Source organism: Nothobranchius furzeri, chromosome 12 (assembly GCF_043380555.1).
Source record: "Nothobranchius furzeri strain GRZ-AD chromosome 12, NfurGRZ-RIMD1, whole genome shotgun sequence".
Classification (NCBI taxonomy): Eukaryota; Metazoa; Chordata; class Actinopteri; order Cyprinodontiformes; family Nothobranchiidae; genus Nothobranchius; species Nothobranchius furzeri.
In genome coordinates, this window is record NC_091752.1 from 24,766,441 (window position 1) to 24,788,543 (window position 22,103).

General features: G+C 41.4%; 2 protein-coding genes and 1 long non-coding RNA gene across 5 annotated transcripts in view; 2 read left to right on the top strand and 1 right to left on the bottom strand.

Annotated features, from left to right (window-relative positions):
• Positions 1–266: 266 nt before the first annotated feature.
• LOC107375819 (equilibrative nucleoside transporter 1) overlaps positions 267–22,103 on the bottom strand; it is a 64,670-nt gene continuing 42,833 nt past the window's right edge. For 2 of the 3 annotated variants that reach the window (XM_015944578.3, XM_015944576.3), the window contains exons 2-13: positions 13,279–13,370; positions 13,029–13,110; positions 12,348–12,523; positions 10,145–10,284; positions 9,555–9,689; positions 8,135–8,232; positions 7,965–8,046; positions 7,581–7,666; positions 6,322–6,430; positions 3,193–3,278; positions 1,632–1,828; positions 267–1,424 (exon numbers count right to left, since the gene is read on the bottom strand). In XM_015944578.3, the coding sequence (XP_015800064.1) occupies positions 1,313–1,424; positions 1,632–1,828; positions 3,193–3,278; positions 6,322–6,430; positions 7,581–7,666; positions 7,965–8,046; positions 8,135–8,232; positions 9,555–9,689; positions 10,145–10,284; positions 12,348–12,523; positions 13,029–13,110; positions 13,279–13,307 (1,332 nt within the window). In that variant the 5' untranslated portion in view covers positions 13,308–13,370 and the 3' untranslated portion in view covers positions 267–1,312. Of the gene's footprint in view, positions 1,425–1,631; positions 1,829–3,192; positions 3,279–6,321; positions 6,431–7,580; positions 7,667–7,964; positions 8,047–8,134; positions 8,233–9,554; positions 9,690–10,144; positions 10,285–12,347; positions 12,524–13,028; positions 13,111–13,278; positions 13,371–16,352; positions 16,483–22,103 lie in introns of those variants that run through there. The other variant, XM_015944577.3, reaches the window with a different exon arrangement.
• LOC139062099 (uncharacterized) lies at positions 17,471–18,375 on the top strand. Its single transcript, XR_011515683.1, has 3 exons — positions 17,471–17,542; positions 17,623–17,709; positions 17,803–18,375. It is a non-coding gene; the product is annotated as an uncharacterized lncRNA (long non-coding RNA).
• Positions 22,049–22,103, top strand: part of LOC107387407 (uncharacterized) — a 4,181-nt gene continuing 4,126 nt past the window's right edge. The window contains exon 1 of the mRNA XM_070542481.1: positions 22,049–22,103. This exon is cut by the window's right edge and continues 2,046 nt beyond it. The gene's annotated coding sequence lies outside the window, so the exon portion shown is untranslated.

Genomic DNA, 22,103 nt, shown 5'->3' on the forward strand with positions numbered 1-22,103 from the left:
TTTACTTTGTCAAGTTAAATTTGTGCTAAACTTGTGTTTTGGAAAACGTAGTTTATATCTAGAGAAGCCTACAGGACACGCAACAGACAGGCCTTCAGTCTCGTGTGTGTGTGTGGTGTTTCATTATAAATGTACTTTCGCAGATTCATTAATGATTTTGTTTTTCTTCACGATTTAGATGCAGGATTCTTCCTTCTGGAGTAAAAGAGAGCATCATTGCTGATAAGTGCTGCAATTTTAGGAATAACCAGCAGGGGGAGCCAAAGTTTTAAAAATACACATTTATTGTCTCAATGAAGAGTTTGAGGCTAAAATGAGCAACTAACAAACCAAAACATGAGGACCAGTGTTTTGTTTTTAAATAAGCAGCTAGTTAGGATGAATACTGTCAATTAAAGGACACTTTAAAAAACATCAAATATGCCTTCAGCCACTTTAAGGGCCTATAAGTAAAAACTATTACTTTTATAAAACCTAATCGAGGAAACGTAACATAAAAAATGGCATATTCTGACATAACATTCAGTCACATTTTATTTGACCTCACTGACTGTTTTTTAAGGAACTTGAATATATTTAAAAAAAAATCAGCAAAAAATAAAAAACTGATGAAAATTTCATTCAAGTCTAACATCCAGACGGATGATGACACTATCTAAAACTAAGACAAAGCTCTAGCAGCCTGTTGACGGATCAAAACCTCGTATTTAAGATTAAAACTAACTTTACGCTCTTAATTTAACACTAATTTGTTGGGATGAAGCTTAACATAAATACTGAGAGCGGAGTGGTTCAGATGGCTTCCCTTCAGAGTTCATCGTTTTCCCAGGATGACTTTTTGGTTTAATAGGAGCTGAAAGCTGCAACAGTTCACACGTCTGAAGTGCAAACGTTATTTTAGAAGGTTGCTCTGTTGGTTAAAGACGAGCCGAGGAGCAGAATCTCAGCCTCAGACTTCATCTAGAGGATTTCTGCCACATCTAAAAATCTGAGTTATACAGAAACAAAAAAAAGCATTATTGCTTTGTAACATGACTTGTTTCAGGTGTTGCTGTAAATGGGATCCTACAAAGAAATACTATTAGAGGCTTTAAAAGCCATCCTGTAATGAGTCCATTATGACTAATTTATAAATACTTTTGGTTTGAGTTTTATCAGTTGCACTGATTTTAAAAGTCTAAAGCACAAGGTACAATGTGCTGCTGGGTGTGGAGAGGACCGAGGTTCTCTAGTCCTCCGGTTCTCTCTCCGCTTAGTCGGGGTCATGACCGGGGAGGCGATGAGCTGGTCTTTCCTACAGAGGGTTCTACGTTTAGACCATGATCCGGAAACCAAAGGAGAAAGCAGCGCCCAGAGCCAGGCCGAGGGCCAAGAAGAAGGCCATGATGATGCCTGCCGTCTCCGCCTGGTGCGAAGGAACTTTCCTACAAGGAGACAAGAAATAAATAGAGACGAAGAATCCATTAGGATTAAGTGGTTCTGCGTGAAAATACAAAGCAGGACACAGTGAGTGCCTTCAGACTGCAGACAAATCAGATTTCACTGTAAAACCAGGACACTGTGTCCCGGCTGCTCCTCACAAGTGATCAGATTAAGAGTTTTGTTTTTAAACTGAACTGCACGTCTCTTACTTTGGTCCAAAGCACATGCAGAGGCTGGCCAGGTATCCGTTTGAGAAGGAGAACAGGACCATGAAGACGATGTACCAGGCGTCGTGAGCAAACAGCACAGGGAGGTGGCGCGGCTGGACGTTACACAGCATGAAGAGAGGGATGAAGACGACCCGCAGGCCCACCAGGACAGGGAGCCAGAGGCTGTCTTTACCCGGCTGGACAGAGAACCGCACGGTTACCACGGAAACAGACAAACTCACCACTCACATGTCAAAAGTTTGGGATGCTCTCATACTTTCTGGCAATTGATAAATTTATTTCAGATTCTTGAGTATTATTTTGTATAAAAAGGAGTTCCAGCCTGATGGTTTCACAGAAACATTTAATTGCTGTGATTTTAAACCAAAAACTGATTTCTTAATGTTCTCTCAGTTAATTTGACCTTTTGCACAGGCATGATCTGGATTGTGTAGAAAAACCGAGGAGAAAAAGCAAAGGGAACAAATAAAGAGCATCTCAGCATCCTGATCATCATCATCATCGCCGTCGTCTGATGACGATAAATAAGCTCACATGCTTCTGCAGCAGCTGACTGCCGTTATCTGCACCAGGAAGCTGCATTCCTCTGCAGGTCAGACCGTGTCAGATAAATGTACTCCATTTATCCACATGTGATTATACTAGATTCAGTCCGCTCACAGGAAATTAAACTCTTTTTTTTTCATTTGGTCTTTTGCAGAAAGTTTATGTTGAGCCAGGAAAGAAGCCAACTTCGGTCTGATATCCTGAAGGGAAAACTTTAATTTGATTTTCAAAATAAATATAATAACCAAACATTCAACCAAAAAATTTTAAACAGAGACTGTGAGGATAATTAAATCTGATTACATGAATGTCCTGAATGAACCTCTCTGGAGCAGAAAGGAACACAATCCACAACCAGAGTGCAGTAAATGTGACCAAATCCTCTTAGAGCTGCTCAGAGAAGAAAATAATCCAGAGCAGCTTTCATAAGCACAACGGACACCAGGCTGAGATGTGAAGCAGCAGCGAGGGCCTCATCTAACTTCCCTGCTGCCATTGTTCATCCAGATGTAGAGGAAGAGAGATCGGACCTTTGAAATGCCCACCGTCACTTTTCTCTGACCCTCGTATAGACTTCCTTCACACAGAACAAAAACACATACTTTCCTTCAAAACAAACTCCTGATCTCAGAAGCTAAACTCGCCTTCTTTGCTTTCGCCACAGGCTCTGACCAACTTTTGTTTTTCCAACACCCCTCACATGACACGCATATTTACTCGTGGGTAAACATTTGATCGAGCCAAAGGCTTTCATATCGTCAACAAGTGTGTGTGTTGTTCACGCCCGCTGAGAAGCAGCACGGCACACTAAACACACTCATGTGGTCATTTTAAAGGAATCTATGGAAGTAAAGTGGGGAATTAAAAAGTTTATTAAAGGGCAACCGTATAGGTGACTGATGACCAAATATTTATGAATTCTTTTAATGTAAAAGTTAAGTTTTGGTCCATTAAAAATCCATCAGAACCAATATATATATATATATTTACTGACCCACATGCAGATGGCCGTCAGACTCCTGCCAGCCCAGTCCATCACGTTGAAGAGGAGGAAGCACGACACAGAGATGAAGTATTTGTCTAAAAACGGATCAGAAAATTAATTTTGCAGCAATAATTGATTCTTTTAAAATCTGGAAAACACAAGGACAAGAGAAAAACTCTGCTAAACGTCAAAAAGATCACTAAACTTGATGTAGTTGAATTAGCTGTGAAAAGGTACACCCAAAATCCCAGTTTGGTTCATTCTTTGCTTGCTTCTAGCACCTCCTAGTGTCCGTTTGTAGCACAGTAAACTCGCTGTGCGTTCGTCTTTTTAACGCCTTGATCTAACAGCTGAAACGTCTCCCAGCCTTCCTTAGTGTCTACAGGAGTGAGTCAACACTAAATTAAATCAGCTGTGTCCATGATCTAAACATGCAGGAAACGTTCTGGAAGCAGACTACGCCAGGTATGTCAGCTCAATATGTTCTAACAGAGCGATTCCCCAGTCTGAAGTTGCAAGCGGAATATTCTGGCCACAGGGGCGAAAGGGGCTGGGTGAGCTTTCATTACTCCTGTAAAAGGTCATTTTAGCCACGTACTGGCTCAAGAAAAAGGATTTAAAATATGTAAAAGTTGTAAAGTATCCGTTTAACATCACAGTTGATTTTTAGTACAGTGGGAACAGAGTGAGAAAAGGATTTTAGTGTAAACACGTACAGCTTTCAAGTTGATAAGAAATTATATAATGAAGAACTGGGGATATCCGATATTATTGGCCGATATTGGCATTTAAATGTAATGTAGAGGTAGACCGATAAATCAGTCAGCCGATTTCAGATTCAGATTTCAGATTTATTGGCCAAGTAAAATTACATTTACAAGGAATTTGTCTTCGGTAGGTGTTCGCTCTACCGACATAGATGTTCGATATAAGCTATTTTACACATGGCTCCTTAGTAAAGACGATTTAAAGTCAGACACATCCCGGGCAGCCCATTGCTGTTGCAGAATTGCTCTGAATATTATTTACAAATAACATTTATTTTTATTTAGAGGTTTTGTATATTTAATACTTGATTAACTTCAATTAGAGGCCTGATTTTAACACAACAGTGCACAAAATCAAAGTTTACCAGCTGGTTAAATTAATTTATCTCTTAAGCCGGGCGTACACTGTGCGACTTTTTCACTTTTTTGAGCCGATTTTCCACTCGTGCGAGAATCCACGAGATCGGGGTGAGTTTTGCGCTGCGCGTCGTGTAGTGTACAGGGGGTTACGAGAGGCGATTAACACCACGTGACCAGCTACCGATCAGCAATCGTGAGCTCGCACGGACTTCTGGCGTGTTTGATATTTTGCTCGTCCTTCGTGAGGGTATCGCACTGTTGAAGCGGCGCTGCGACCCAAAAAGTATCAGAACCGCTCACGGCGCATGCGCAATCCTGCATCAACACCGCTCACCTGCTATTTCCCTAATAACACATGTTGTTCGTTTTTATTTCTACACCGTTTTTTTTTTTACACACAATGACAAAGATTGTCAATAAAGTGTGTTTGTCATGTTCATGTCAAATTAAACTGATCACAAAACACAGATTTACTTTCTTTATTTTGTTTTCCTCATCCAACCCCCATAAATCCCTGTGTCCTCCTGCAGCACTCCCGAAGGACAACAGGCAAGACAAAAAAGTCTGACGTGTTGTGTAAAAACTGCAATTTTTAGCATATTTTTAGGTCCGACGTGTTGCTACCAGACGTACAGTGTGAGCAGTAGGGTTGTCACGGTAACCGGTATAGCGGTAAACCCCGGTAAAAAAGTTGACAATAAAAATAACCGTCCAGTTTTTAAAAAACGAAATTATCTCGGTGGGTTTACCGTGGCCGCGGTTTTGGTGCGGTGACCCTTACCAGCCACCGTTGCTTCAGCTGAAGTTCCCGCGGTGCGCACTTTTTAGTTTGCAACGGCACCAAAACTTTGAAGCTGAAATAATGGCCGGAGGAGGAGACGGCAGCGCCCAGGACATCCATTAGCCCTCAAAGAAGACTAAATCGGAAGTATGGGCATATTTTGGATTTCTGAAAAATGCTGAGGGACAGTTAATAGAAGACTGCTATCCCGTTTGCAGAACGTGCAGGAAACAAGTGTCTGCAGAAGGCAGCAACACTTCGAATCTAATGGCACATCTGCGTGACCATCACCCACGTCTCTACAGCCAGTGCAAGGTAAGTTAACATTAGCATTTTAGCTTAAATGCATGACGTGAGGACTTTTGGCTGAGGGAGAATGCAACGAGTCACTATATACTGCAGCCGCAGCGCCCTCTGCTAGCATTTAAACCGTGTCACGGACACCCTGTTGCTGGATGAAGCATCTTATTTGTTGATGATGAAGAGAAATATACAATTAGTTCCTTGTCATTGATTTGTTTACTTATTCAATGCCATTTATACTTGAACATTTGGATTTGATTACATAGTGTAGTAGTTATTTTAGTAATTTGTTTAAAGTGGCTATTTATTTTAAATACATATTTTTTTAAGGTTGACTTGTACAGCGCTCAAGTCAAGTGTGGACTGGAGTTTTAGATTTTCATTTTGATAATGAAGAAAACAAGTATATGAGAAAACAAGTGGTGTTTCTTTGATTTGTTTACATATTGTTTATGTTTTGAATGTTTGGATTTGTATCATTTAAACCTGCACTGACTACTGTAACATGTTCCAGAAAAAGAAGCTATTTGTTCCTTTACTTGTGAAAAGTTGCACTTTTGCTAAGGCTTTGTGTTATTTTAGGTTTAATAATCACTGTTAAACTATTTCAGTTTGTGTAGAACAGGACTATCAATGCTTTCTGAACATATGCAACACCGTTTAAAAAATACCGCGATAATACCGAAAACCGTGATAATTTTGGTCACAATAACCGTGAGGTTAAATTTTCATACCGTGACAACCCTAGTGAGCAGTCAGGTCGCATCCGAGAACCGGGTCGTACAGTGTGAGTGCATGACTCGTGAGATCTGCCCTGCGAGGAAGTTGTACAGTTTTGAGCTGAAGCTGAGTGCTACGAGTGAAAAAGTCGCACAGTGTCCGCCCAGCTTTACAGGGGTGAGGTTATTAGAAGACACCCAGACTCACCCCAGCCACCTCCATTAGATACCGTCGACCTCACATCAGCAGTGATGGACGGAAACGTCCCAATGGTGACAAGGAAGATGAAGCACACAGACAAAGCCATCACCCAGATCTGGTTAGAGAGCACAAGGAGACGGTTACCGATGTTAGTATCTGCTGTTCTTTAGCACAAGGTCATTAAAGGTCACCTGAATGGAGCTGAGGATCATTTACCTTAGTCAAAGTTAAAACTTTAAAGAGCAAGTCACCCCCAAATCAACTTTTTTTGCTGATAAACTATATAAATGAGTCTCTGATCATGCTGCAGACACGTGTAGTCAATAATTTGGCACTTTAGTGCATCTTAGTTAAAATTTGAATATCTTCCTACAGGGTATCTGCAGGTTTAAGGGAGCCAAATTTAAGACATTTTAAGACCACTTTGACCAAATTTAAGCTATTTTTTAAATTTCACTTAAGCTATAATTTCCAGCTATTGCATGAAACCGGTGCTAACCATGTCGCGAACGTGGGATTAGCCATCCAGTTACCATTAAACTTGCACTTCCCCATGGTGCAAGCTCCCGCTAGCTTAAACAGCTAATGTGATCATCTAAAAATAGCCCCCTTTCATAACCAACTGAATGTGTACAGTTCCGCTTACGCAAATATGATACACATAAAATGCTGAACACTAACTAGAAATTCACGAAAATTTCATAGAAATAAAAATATCTTGTTTATTGGGTCTTTAATTTAAGACCTTTGGAAACTGTATTTAAGGATTATTTGTCATTTTTAAGGATTTTTAAGGCCTTAAATTTGGAAAAGCAAATTTAAGACTTTTTAAGGACCCGTGGATACCCTGTTCCTAAAACGCAGTGTTGAGCCGTTGTCAGGTAAAAAATCTGCACTACATTTGAATTTAAATCTGCCATCGCTATTGGTTAAGAGGTACACAATGACGTTAGCTGGTACATTATGATGTCACATTGCTGTTGCGAGCCTGTTTGTGTGTATTTGTTAGCGGCTCCGCCCTCTCAGTCTGCAAGGCATTTGTTGCATTTTTCAAACGTGAAGTGGGAGACGAGTAAGTTTCATGTAGGGGGTGATTTGCTCTTTAAATTTAAAACACATTGTTATGATTTTTTTTTAAAAAGCCACTATGACTGGATACTTCAATTTAGATGGTTTTTATTCTCATTATAATCTAGAAGACACCTCAGGTTTGTTGCTTAAAACATTTAATGAATCATTCCAAGATGAACACATGATGTTTGAACCTGTTTGAAGATGTTGAAGACAGAAACGCCGAATTTGCTTTCCTCCTCCGTGAGATTCCCCACCTGCTTCTCTTCAGATGGATTTTCTGAAAAACAAACAGCTTTTAAAAATTTTACTGATGTGGCAACGTCTGGAGAATCATCCTCATGCAAACAAGTTTAGTTATTAGAACAATCAAACACACGCTTGATACAAAGAAAAGAGCACTGAAACAAAACAAGCTGTTCTAATGTGCATCGCATGGTTTTAGAGGAAGCTGGTCAAGAAACAGAAAAACTCTTAACATTTTTCCTCAAAAGGGGAAGTTTTTTTTCTGATCCATCATTGTTGGGTTCCAAGATCAACCTATAACCATCAACCTTCCATAATCGCCATCTTTTAACCTTTTTTGAGTAAGTCCATCTTGTTTTCTTCATCAGCTGAAGGTCTGGATCCATTACTCTCCATGTAGTACTGGAAAAACTCCTGTTGACAGAAACCACAAACAACCCTTTTCACCCTCAGAATAAAGACAGGAGGAAATGGGAGGCTCGTAAACAATAACATGTTTTACCATTTTGGGCAGAGCGATGTAGGACACGATGGACAGAACAATAACGACACAGGCTGTGATGAAGTATCCAAAAGCACTGTCCTGCAGCTCAGATCCACCTGAAGACACAAAAACCATTTAAACACCTCATTAATATTCCATTTATTGAATGAAAATGGTGAATTCTGATGTTTACTAAACATGCTCTCAATTTCAACCACTGAAGTCAATCCAAAGGGTTCAGATGGGGCAACTGGACTTCTTTGGTTTGTTGAAGATGTTTTGCTTCTCACCCGAGGAGCTTTGTCAATTCTAACTGAAATATGGGAGAGTCAAGCTTATAAGCTGTAGCTGTCTGCTGTTATTTAATGAGCCGAAACTACTCCGAGTACCCCGCCTCTCCATCTCCTGATGAGTCGTTAGTCTCTATTGAGAAGGTGTCGTTGTGTTGCTTGGATGCAGGAAGGCGTGACCTAGACTGAAACTGCTTAGGAATCAGATTTAAAGCTGGAAAGGTTCATTTTCCCAATACCTATTTCAGTGGTTGAATCACCTGTGCAGCAGCACATCAGGCTCTGCAGAAGCCTGTTAATTATAGCTGCTGATTGAAACCACGTGTGCTGAAACGGAGTTAAAACTAAAACGTGCTGGATACCGGCCCTCCAGTCCTGGAACTGAATACCCCTGCTGTAAAGGGTCATTTTAGCACACGCTGGCCTGATCGTTCTCATGTGAAACGGAATCATTTCTAACAGAAATCCTAGAGAGTCAGATGCCTTCTAAGAAACAAAACCTTAAGTTTTACAGAAGTTAATTTTATGGCTTAAAAAATGACCTAAAATAAGAAGTGTGCAGTTTTGTATAAATTAACAAACGAATCCAATAAAAATGAAGAAAGTCTAATTTAATAAGACAAAAGTAGAGTTGCAAATAATGCCTTTTCTTTTCCTAGTCAGTTAAAAGATGCACTTATTGCATTTTATATTCCAGCATAAATCCACTGAAGGAAAATCTTTTCCCATTGGGAAAGCTGTCAGTTAAAATTATACAGATAAAAATTCAATAGGACACAAACAAGAAAACAGATAAATTCCTAAAAAACGTTGCTGGGAACAGGAGTTGATGAAGTTACAAACTAAAAAAAAAATAAACACTTAAAAAGGAAGGATGGAAGCATGTAAACGGCCTGAAGTGGTGATAATTCTCCCGTAACAGAATGAAGCTGAACCTGTTCATCTGGCTTTAACACAGCAGTGTGTGTGTGTGTGTGTGCGTGCGTGTGTGTGTGTGTGTGGTCACTTTAAAAACAGCATTGTTGTGACGTGACTTATGAGCCGCGGCTACTGCCACAGTAAATATAGTTTTGTCTCCCTTCCCACCAGCTGTCCGTTATTTTTACAGCAGGAGCGTTTTCAACACGTGTTTTCAGCGCGAGACGTACTCGCCAGTGCACAGATCATGGAGATGGCAGCAAAGGTGCCGGCCAGACCCTGTCCGCTCATGATGGGGGTGGTGTAGGAGGCGGGCAGGATCCCCGCCAGCCCAAACAGGCTGCCCTGGAAAATGGCGCCAAACGCTGGAGAAGGAGAGAAGACGAGGCTTTAGGGATCACAGGACTCAGAAAGACTATAGAAAATGATTCAGGGGTGTGAATAAGACGAAGTAAGACTCTTTTCTGCAGTTGTTCCGTAACACTTTGTTTTACCAAAACACATCAGAAGACAAGTTCCATTAGCAGCAACGTGCTGAGAGACATCAGAGCTTTGGGTCACCCTGTCCTAAGGTCCTCACGTCCAAATCATAAACAGGATGAGCCGGACTGACCCACTGCAGGTAACTATGGTGATGGATCGCTCTGGGAATGTGTTTTTTATTTAGGGAGCCACAACTCAGATTACAGATTTGGGCCCTCTCCATCAGGATCTCAACCCACAGCATCCATCAAACACTCAACACACTAGTAATGCTCTCCTACTTACAGCTGAACAGAACAGCAACTGAAACAAACCATTGCAGAACAAAGGAACTCACAGTTGATGCAGACGATTTTGATCATAGTGAGAGTGAAGAAGGGCAGCGGCGCCATGTCCACTTTGACGACAATCGCCGTCACCATAAAAACCAGCAGGATGACGACCAAGCAGCCCGAGATACGCAGCTTCTGAGGGATCCTGAAACAAAGATGAACAACAAGCTTCAGCTTGAGCAAAAGCGCCAACGAGGAAACGATCATTCAAAAGTTAAAAGCGAACTAACACCCAGATAAAGATGGATAACAGGAAAAAAAGGACCAAAAAAGAGCAATAATGTACATTTCTTCTGAGGGGAGCGGAGAACAGAAATGATGCTTAAAGAAAAACAGCAAGACAAAAATACGAAAACAACAAATATTATTCTTCTGAGTTTGTGAATGCTTCTGACCACCTGATACCTAACCAAAGCAAATGTGACCGGGACGTAAGACTTCCTGTTAGAGGGTTTTATTACAGGAAGAGTCAGGATCAGTCTTCTCAGTCTTGTATTACAAAAATTCCTCCTGAAAAACTAAACTGCTTCTCAGTCATCTTTTTATAGACAAATATGCTTCACAGATATAGTTTCACTCACGTCACAGAGATCTGATTTCTCATTAGGAGATTCTTTAAAGTGAGGAATCAACTAAATGACAAACGAACTGTTCCCACCGACAGCAACGTTCTGATAAGTTTCTGCTGCGACACATTTAAAGGGATATTTAGCAACTTTTTCATATTTTTAAATAATTTTCTTGAGCCAGTATGTACTAAAATGATCCTATACAGCATTAATGAAATGTCATTCAGGCGCCCACCGCCCTCTGTGGCCAGAATGTCGCACTTGCAACATCCGGTCCCTGTTGGACTTAGTTTGGTGGAGCCGACATGCTGGGGCTGCAGCCCATGTTGATCTTGTGGTAAGCTACAAATTAATTGCCCCTTGGGGACCAAAAATGTTTTTCTGATTCTGCTTCCAGCACATTTTCTGCATGTTTTAGATCGTGAACACAGCTGATTTGTTGGATTTAGTGATGAATCGCACCTGTAGACACTAAGGAAGGCTGGGGAGACATTTCAGCTGTTGGATTAAAGTGGCAGGATGTAGTTTTCTGGCACTAGGAGGCAGTACAAACATTTTAGGGTAGTTTTACACCATATCACTGTGACCTCGGTGGGACTTCTCAAACTTTGATGGTCCTTCAGTTGATTCCATAGAGAGAATGAAACGCTGATTGTAGTTTTCTAGTGCTGTGGTTTCCGAATCTGCTCGGGTTCCTGCACCTGCCAGTGATGTTGTCGTACTACGGCAATACCGCTCGGCAAAGTATAATGCATCTCTTTTTCAATTCTGTTCTTTCACGTGGGTTTCGGAAAGAGTTTAGCAGTTTTGTCACTAAACTCATGTTTTTTACTGCCCAAATGTTTGTGAACGTGGTGAACGTAACTTCTGTAAGTCGTACGGTCGTTCAGCCAATCATCTAGCGTGACGTCATCGACAGGCGCAGGACCTCAAGTCAGCCAGTAGGAAACGTAATATGGTGTCCCTCAAAGACACTACACCCGCGCACAATGTACTTTAGATGCGAATTTTATCGTTACATGGTACGAAACCGCCAATATTTTTCAACAGCTGGACATCATTTTATTCATTTTCAACGTTTTGATGGATGTTTCCTGAGATTAAAGTGAAAAGTTATACACTGTCTCTTTAAAGATGAACACACAGTGAGGAGATAAGCTTCACTTTTGGTTTCACTAACAGGCACTAGGGGGTGCTAAAAGCAAGCCAAAACTGCACAGTACCCCTTAACCTCCTCACATGTCTAGTGGTAGAGTGTCCGCCCCAGGACTGGGAGATCGGGATTCAAATCCCGGTCGGGTCATACCAAAGACCACAATCAAACCAAAATGAGACCCAACGCCTTGCTGCTTGACACTCAGCTTTAAGGGGTTGGATTGGGGGGTTAAACCACCAAACAGTTCCCGAGCGCAGCCACCTCTGCAGCTCACCGCTCCCTAAGGGGATGGGTCAAATGCAGAGATGTCATTTTACCAGTGTGTGATGATGACTGATGGGACTTAAGTACCTTAAAAGAATGCTTTAAAAACTTGGCAACCATTGATTAGAAATTGGTCTAAAGAAAATATTCATACCCAAATAAGCTTAACTGCCTTTTTATGAGTTATTGAATTCACACAGAGCCTAAATATGGGATCACCTCTGATGTATGAAGGAGTTGAGGCAGGTGAATATGAGCAGAGGGACCATGGCGCACAGCGTCATGACGCTGTTAAACTTCGACTCCAGGACATTGCGAGTGTCTCCCATGGTTATGTTGGCCACTCCAGCTGCGGAGACGTTAGCGGGGGCATCTTTGAGTCGTTTAGTGAAGTACTACGGAGGAAGAGGAAGCAGTCTCGTTAGATGGTTCTCATTATTTAACAGCAGGATGAAGTCACAGGTTTGGGTCATGTTGATGTAAATTGAGGATTTTATTTTTTGCAGTGTAGTGAGAAAAAGATCATTTACTAGAAGAAGTTTATCATAAATATATTAAACAAATGGTTTTCCAACTTTAAGCTCCATGCCAACTGTTTCCAGTCAGGGTGTGCTCACATCATCTCATTAGCTTAACTTTAACGCCACATTTTATACACTTAACGCCCACTGTGCTGAATACAATGACTTGAATTAGAGAGACTAAACCATTGCAACATTAATCCACCAGACTGGAGTTCCTTCTGACATCCTGAGTACTGACAAGTAAACAAATAATCTTTGTTTGTTTTAAAGTTAAAAAGCTAAATGGAGTCGAATAGTTCAAAATGACTAAACCATAATTCAATTCAGTGTTTTCCTCCATCGACTTAAAGTCTCTCGTTCAGGAGAATAATCCCACCATTGTTGCCGTCATGAAGAAATTCCATGGTAACAGAGTCGCCAAGCCCAGGATGAAAAAGATGATCCATACTGCATTGTATCTGGGAAAACACGGACAGGAAACCCACATGAAAGTACATCAGTCAAGTCGCTCATCTCTACATCAACAAACAAGTCGTCCGAGCCTCATTTAGAACATGCAGATGTTCAAACAGAGGGTCGCTGCTGGACACACAGATGACTTCCTCTCTGTTAAAATAACTTCTTACTTGTCCCGAGGTGCGCTGATGGCCGTCATGCTTCAGACTGTCCCGGGTTTGTGTTCAGGGTTCGACGGGGTTGGCACCAGGCCTGCAATGACCTGAAAGACATGCATCCTCATTTATACAGAAAAACCCACTCAACTACATTTGAATAATTGTCTTTGTCACAGATCGCTCCAATATCTAAAGTTTTCCATCAATGTCCATCTCTCAGTTTTCAGCGCTCCATGACAGCTCATAAGTACAACTTCTGTCTAAAAAAAGTTGTTTTTTTAGTTTATGATAACTCCGCTTGTATGAGGCCTGTTAACAAAATTTTAAACCTGGGGTATAGTTTATAATCTCCTTTTTAAACTTGCACTGAAATTGAAACTCGAGGAGGCGGAGTCTTGCTGCTACGGCGTCCCAAATCAGATCTGTTCAAAAGACGCGTATACGCGTCCATAGACCCCAGAGGGTTAATGCAGTAAATAACAGGCTGGACATGTTGTTTTTCACTGCATTATAAACATCTGCTCTAGGTTAATGACTTCACACCTTGTTTTTTATCCAGACAAAGTTACAAAAGCAGGATAATCTTTTAATCTTTATCTTCATGTTTGGTAAGTTTTAAGATCTCCAGTTTTGTTTTGACAGTTGATCATAACTGTAAATAAAAAAAATAGAACAAAATTAAGAATTAAATGATTTACAGTGAACAAAACAAACATGCAAAAAACAATTAAAGGATTGAACTGAATTCAACACATTTAAAACATTTAAATTCAGTGTAAAAATCCTAGCAGAATATTTACAGGAAGTTGCAAAATTTGTGGAAAACTGAGCAAATGAGTGAGAGAAGAATAAAAGCAGAAACTGTGCGAATCACAAAACGCAGCAGGGATGTAAAATCTGTTTATTGGGAGTAGTGATGGTTAGAGTCTAGCAGCTGCTGAGAGCAAGAGCCTGTGATGATGTTCCTTCATGCACCTTTGGATGCAGCAGTCCACAACCAAATAATCAGTCAAAAAGATTACCTGCAGTCCCATTTCGTGCAAAGAGTTTGCAAATTTATGAGGATAAAAATTCACATTAAACTGGCCGTCAGCTGGATTATTTTTTACACATCTGGGCAGACGTGATGATGGAAACATTTGAACCTTAAAGTGACGGTGTGTATTTTTCCTGGCGATAGGGGGCAGTAGATACCTAAATTGTTGCAAGCAAGCAGTATTTTTGTGTTGGAGTAAGACCTTACCAACGGATGCCCATTAGGGTCAAAAAGCCCTGAGGAGTGCAAACTTTAGCAAAATAAACACATCTAACATCCTTTCATCCACGGCAACAAGTCAAGCGGTAAATGTGTAAAATAACTAAATTTAAGAATGATGCAAGTTTTGTAACCGTTTGTTACAAGTCTTACATCAGGAAGAATCCGTGCGTTTCGAGCGTTATCCGTTCTTTTATAATCCGTTGTCGTTGCTGCTTTGTCTAAAAGTTTTAGAGCATCAACTAATCGTCTTAAAATTAAATAATTTAATTAGAAAATACTTATTTTAATGAAAGGAACTTGAGCCTTTTCTCCTGCAGCAATGTTTTGTGGGTAATACCCTTGCCCGAGGTCCGCATCTCTGCAGACTTGGGTGAAGTGCAGATTGAGGGTGCAATGGGGGCATGGTCAACTTCCGCAATTGAGAATCGGGACACCCTACGCTCTCGCACCCCTGCCCGGGAACGCACAATTGAAGGGTGCAAGTGCGAGTATTGGGATTGGGCCTTAAGCCTGATTTATGCTTCTCCGTCTGCGTCAGTGCGGAGACACGCAACGCCATTATCCGTCCTTGCGTAGGGCACGCAAGTACGTACGGAGTCGAGCCCACTTTTTTAAACATCCGTCGAACGAGACGGATTACGCAAGCTTGTGATTGGTCAGGACGCCGCTGTTGTTTACAGCGCCGCCATTGCAAAGAGAGCCGAGGATAACAAGCGGCAGACACGGAGCAGCTTGAAGAATACCTCGCGAAAAAACTCTAAAAATATGAACGTTTAATTCTCCCGTGACTGGAGGAGTGAAAAGATGCGCAGCAAGCATTTTATTTCTGGACGGAAATGACAGGAAACGTGGGTTTAGAGGTGGGGAGCGCATGAAGCAGTGGGAGAATGAGAGACAAATATGTCCATGTTAAAAGTCTCTTATATACACAAAAAACACAATATAAACACACTATCTTGGACTGATACATGACAGGATACCACAGAACAGTGCTACGCCCTCTGTGGTCCTGCCGGGCAATTGCTTTGCAACACTCTCCAGGAGACTGAGAAGTATGAGAGCAAAATGCTTCCGTCAATCCGTGCGTGTCTGTCCCTTGCGGAGCTGACGGAGAAGCATAAACCAGGCTTTAGACCCACTCCCGTGCATTTTAGACTTGATTTCTATGGTTATATATTCCGTAGCCGTAGGGCTGGGCGATATATCGAAAATGTATCATTATCAAAATCTGTGATTCTTAAGAGAATTTTTCCCATGCCAATAAATTTGATAATTAAAAAAAAGAAAAGATGTGTGTAGGTTGGCAACGTTCATGTCCCTTTAAGAAGCTGTACCACCTTGAGTCACGTAAAAATATGACTCAAGTAATACATGACAGCCCCATCTAGTGGACAACTTTTGTTTCTACACATACCTGTAGTTATCGTCCATTTATAGTTATCGAGGTGAAATCCTCAATATATTGTGATACTGATTTTAGGCCATATCGCCCAGCCCTACGTAGCGGCCAATATTTTTCAACAACTGATCATTTAATTCCTTTTCAACACCATTTTGATGGATATTTACTGAAATGAATGGTAAAAACTACACATCATCTCTAACAGCTGCAGTAACACGCTGGACACGCTTCACTAATAAGAGAAAAATAACCCAGCCTAGGGAGCAGAAGCTGCTTAAAGACAACTTGAGGTGAAGTTGTGAAGCAGCTGTGAAATTTACTTTATAAACAATACACACGTATACCCCCCCCCCCCCCCACACACACACACACACACACACACACAGCACAATGTTGTAACATCACTTAGCCCACAAAAGAACTTACTGAGAGAAGCGTTAAAGCTGAGATGAAGAAACCCGTCTGATGCAGGAGGACAGAACGAGCGTTACGTTTTATTCTGTGGGCCGACACTAAACCAACCTCAGCCTATCGGATCTCAAGTGTCCATCCCTCCCTCTTTTTCAGACCTAGGTCTTCTCGACCCATCCCATATGTCCCGTTTGCATTCCTCACGTGGAAGTGAGACACCAATCGGCACGCTGATGTCAACTCTTAAATCAAAAACAAAAACGAGGTTTCATTCTCACCTAATATCTGTCGTTTCTCCTTCAACTCCACAGCAACGATGCTCTTCATGCTTATTGTTGCAGGATTGAATTCTGAAAATCAACAAACCACTCTCTATGTTTGTTTGTAATCTTCCTCATACCATCCTAATTCATGCAAAGGTCTCCATGTTCTTTTCTCCTACTCTCGTGGTTTTCCTGTCATCTTGATGGGTTGCATGTGTTCAAACAGCTGCCTGACAAACATCACTTAGGGACACGTCTTCCTTTGAAAACAAAGCGTTTTGGCATCAAGTCAACCGAAACAACACAAGGCTAAGTTTAAGATGTCCCACAGAGCAAGAGCCTGAACACAACAGCTAATAAAATAAGGGACTACCATCAAAACAGACTACTATAAATGTTTGTGACAAGCCTGATGTAGAGTTTACCACTCCTGATGGTGCCACAGATAAACAGATCAATGTTTTCCTAAAACAATCCTGCTGGCTCTCCAGCTGACAGACACAACTAACCCTAACACATTCTTGCAAATTGTTTCCCTTCCTTAGCTGCTCACTAGGGGGCAGTGATGAGTCAAATACAGCGGCAGTAAAAAATAAATAAATAAAGGAAGGACGCCTGACAGGGTCAAAAAATTAGCTGATCATTCATGTAGTGACTAATAAACTGGAAAACTCAAATCCAACACTGGTTTTTATAAAATGCAGAGACAGCGGTGTAGCCATTAAGACACTTGACCACTTTTAAACCATATTACATCTCAGGCTCTTGTTACTTGCAAACATAAATCACATGGTTGATCTGACTGGTCCTGACTATGCTGGGAGTACAGAGTGTTCTCTATATGAAGAAGGACATCACAGGATAACCCATAAAGGATCATGCATCACATCGACACGAGACTGCACTGAACCCACCGTCTACGGGAAGGGATGAGAGTTTTTGGTGAGACCAAGTCTAAAAACAAAACCAAAACAATATAAATGTAAATCTGAGCACTGGGCGTTATTTCAATTAACCCACAGAGTCACACACTTAAGCCGCTTCCCTCTCCGGCGGGTGCCTCGTCAGCATCTACAAGAAAATCACATCATATTTTCCTCCAACAGCTGGTGAGAGCCGTCCTTTAAAACCTGCTAAATCAGCATTTCTGGTGTGGTTGGAAGTGCACGACTTTACAGCTGATGTTTATTTTCTTTTTACAGCCTCTCTCGCTTAAACAAGTTTTTATGAAAAGCTACTTGAAGAACGTAACTTTTCAGAAACAACCAGAATCACACAGAGATCTTCAAACAGACCCAAACTCATCTTCCTTTCTCCTTCTGGTCACCGTGATAAACGTCTAATCTCTCTGCTCTGCTCAGCCAGACCAAACCTTATCATCTCCAGCTGCTTTACAGATGACGGCAATAACAACAACACGGCAGTTTAAAATACACGGGCTGAGCCGTGTTCCTGTGAAGCAAGCTTAATGGGTCATTATTAGAGCCGGCCGGCCGGCCGATTGGCCGGCCGCACGCACGCACGCACGCACGCACACACGCACACGCGCACGCACACACACACACACACACACACACACACACACACACACACACACACACAAGTGGTGCACTCGCGTTTTCACCGGTTGGCTTTTCTGTCCCTTACATTAATTAAGTTCCTGCTTCCATTTCCATGTTAAAAAAAAAAGTGATGTTAAATGAACACAAAGATTATAGTTTGATCATAGCGCTGTGTCCAAACTTTCTACACAGCATGCACATGTCTCCATTTCATCAGGCTGGCCCAAAAAGACCACTTTCTGGGCCGTTTCAGGGCCAGCCAAGTAGAGGCCAACCGATATGGTTTTTTTAAGGCCGATACAGATTTTTAAAGAATTTAGTTGACGGTGACTGATATCTAAAGGTGATTTATTATATATATATATATATATATATATATATATATATATATATATATATATATATATATATATACACACACACACACACACACACATATGCATATATATATATATATATATATATATATATTAGGGCTGCACAATATATCGAAAAATTATCGTCATCGCAATAACACAGGACGTGCGATAGGCCCATCGCAAAGCACGTCAAAAACGACGATAAATGTTTGGTTCAAACATTTCCATCCGTATCATACATCAACTTTTTGTGAACCAGCTCTGTTTTTTACGCGGAAGTATTTGACCAATCAAATGTAATCCTTCTCATATGCGGCCAGTCAGATGGGTCCGTTCACGTAATACGCCCGCCCCCTACGTAGACCCTTTCCCCAAAATTCCACTATCTGCGCTCCGCCCCCGCTTTCCGTTTGCTTCCCTTGTTTGTCATGCTGGCTCAGATTAACTAACGCACTTTGTGCTGAGGTTTCTGGAATCAGCGCTGCTTTCAAACGTGAGTCCGCTCGGTGTCGTTAAGCACTGATAATAACCGGGCTGACTCAAGACACGTGCCGGTGAACCAACCCACCGTTAGCCCCAGGCTCCGGTTAGCTTCCAGCTAGTTGATTTGCTGCTGCACATAAACTGTCAGTCAGAAGCTCTGCTAGCCGGTTATCTTAAGAGGAGCTAGTTCAATTTGTTAGCTTGTTATCAGAATCATAGTTGCAGTTTCATCATCTGAGCTGCTTTTTAAGATCTAGGTAAACTTGTTCAGTTTGGGGTTAAAAACAAATGTTTTCACATGTTTACATACACATATATACATGTTTTTACATGTTTATATACACATATATACACACACACACACATATATATATATATATATATATATATATATATATATATGCATGTATATACATATATATTAGGGCTGCACGATATTAGGAAAACCTGCGATATTCGACAACAGTGCTTAATATTGCGATATCGATATTACTCACGATAAATGAACAAATACTAAAGTATGCAGTGTTGATGTCATCTGGCGTGTGACGTCTGCTCTGGGTTCAAAGCAAACAAAAACTAATGCATGAATTCCATTACAACATAACGTTTTTATTGAAAAAATATGCAGCTGCACCTGCTACTGTATTAGCAGCAAAACAACAAACTGCATGCATGCAGTTTCTCAGTGACTTTAAAACATCACCTCCACCATAAAACTTTTTCTGATGCTCCAAATACAGAAAAACATCCCTTACCAGGGTTTTTGGAATAAATAAAAAAAAATCTGAAAATAAGTTTAAATGTTAAATAATAGTTAACATCACTTAAATGTAACACCAAATTCTCTCATTGCTACTGAGCATTTTCTCCACATATGTGGTTATGATATAAGGCTGTTGCTGCTATTGGGAAGTGAACTGTGCTGGGCCAAACTAGGAGAATATTAAGATTTTCTGAGGGAAAGAGAAAAACAATTGTCTACCTTTCAGAAGAGGAACTGGCAAAAAACTACATGGAAAATATGTGAAAACGTTTGGTTTTAACCCCAAATTGAACAAGTTTACCTAGATCTTAAAAAGCAGCTCAGATGATGAAACTGCAACTATGATTCTGATAACATGCTAACAAATTGAACTAGCTCCTCTTAAGATAACCGGCTAGCAGAGCTTCTGACTGACAGTTTATGTGCAGCAGCAAATCAACTATCCTGATCAACAAGGTTATAAAAGCTCATAAATGAAAAATCACTTTGATGTGTGGGGGAACTTTTCCAGGCCCTCTTTAGCAGGGTGCGACTGGGAGGAGAGTGCTGTAGCATTTTAGCTGGAAGCTAACCGGAGCTTGGTGCTAACGTCACCACCGGGTGGAACACTAGCAACATGAAGGCGGGTTGGTTCACTGGCACGTGTCGGAGTCAGCCCAGTTACTATCAGCTGCTTAACGACACTGAGCGGACTCACGTTCACGTTTGAAAGCAGCGCTGATTTCAGAAACCTTACCACAAAGTGCGTTCGTTAATCTGAGCCAGTATGACGAACAAGGGAACGGCGCTGCTAACTCAGTTCGGGTGTTGCGTTCCACCCATCCTAAGGGTCTACGTAGGGGGCGGGCGTATTACGTGAACAGACCCATCTGATTGGCCGCATATCAGAAGGGCTGCATTTGATTAGTCAAATAATACTTCCGCATAAAAAACAGAGCTGGTTTACAAAAAGTTGATGTATGACATGGATGGAAATGTTTGAACCAAACATTTATCGCCATTTTTGACGTGCTTTGCGATGGGCCTATCACACGTCCTGTTATCGCGATGACGATAATTTTTCGATATATTGTGCAGCCCTTATATATATATGTATATATATATATAATATATACACACACACACACACACACACACACACACACACACACACACACACACACACAGGGAGTGCAGAATTATTAGGCAAGTTGTATTTTTGAGGAATAATTTTATTATGGAACAACAACCATGTTCTCAATGAACCCAAACAACTCATTAATATCAAAGCTGAATGTTTTTGGAAGTAGTTTTTAGTTTGTTTTTTGTTTTAGCTATTTTAGGGGGATATCTGTGTGTGCAGGTGACTATTACTGTGCATAATTATTAGGCAACTTAACAAAAAACAAATGGGCCATTCCCATCTGTACCTGGTCGGCCCGGCCCTGATAGTATAGCTTGCTTACATATCTTGGTGGCCTGCCTTTTTTCAGGGTGCAACAAGACTGTTTTTCAGCCTGAGGTGGTCTGCTTAAGGCTGACCAGGGCCAACACTGCTGACAGCAAATTCACACCTTCCATTACAGCAAGCCTCTGATTGGTGGATCGAATCAGCCCACATGGGCTTAGGGCATGCTCAATTCATTATCATTCATTATCATGCTGATTACCTAGAGGCTGAAAATGTCTCTGACTGCATTCCTTGCATACCGACTGCATTCCTTGCATACCTAAAGCAAGGATGTGTGGAATCAACTGGGCCAGGCTGGGGCCAACTGGAGCTATCCGGGCAGGGCCGACCAGGTACAGATGGGAATGGCCCAAAATATAGACCCATTTAAAGACGTGGTAATGTCCTCCTCAGAGTCTTACTCCACCCACGTATCAATTTTAAAAACTGCAACATTAGTAGGCGTTGCCTGGAGGACCGAGAGGGCGGAGCCGCGGCAGTGACGAAGACGATGGCTAACTAGACGATGCTAGCTCCCTTCACTCTGAGCAGTTATTAGAAGTGGAGGACGTTTCTCCCCCTCCTTACCCAGACACTCGAGAAGAAAGGGTCCAAGTCTATTTGGAGGAGACAAGCGGACCTGAGCCTTATTGTTTTGAGCTTGTGAGTTGCCTGAAATTACCGGAACCGACCCAACAGAACCAGCTCTGAATGGTAAGTAGCCATTAGCCATAGCATCAGATTAGCTGCAGGGTTTTGCTCCACGGCCCGAGAGCTAGTATTCAGCATGTTTTAGAGATTTATCTGCTTCAACACACCTGGTTTTAATCAGCAACAAATAGCTGAGCTGCTTAACAGCTAATCTAACCTGTTAAAGCAGGAAAATCCACTGAAACGTGCTGGA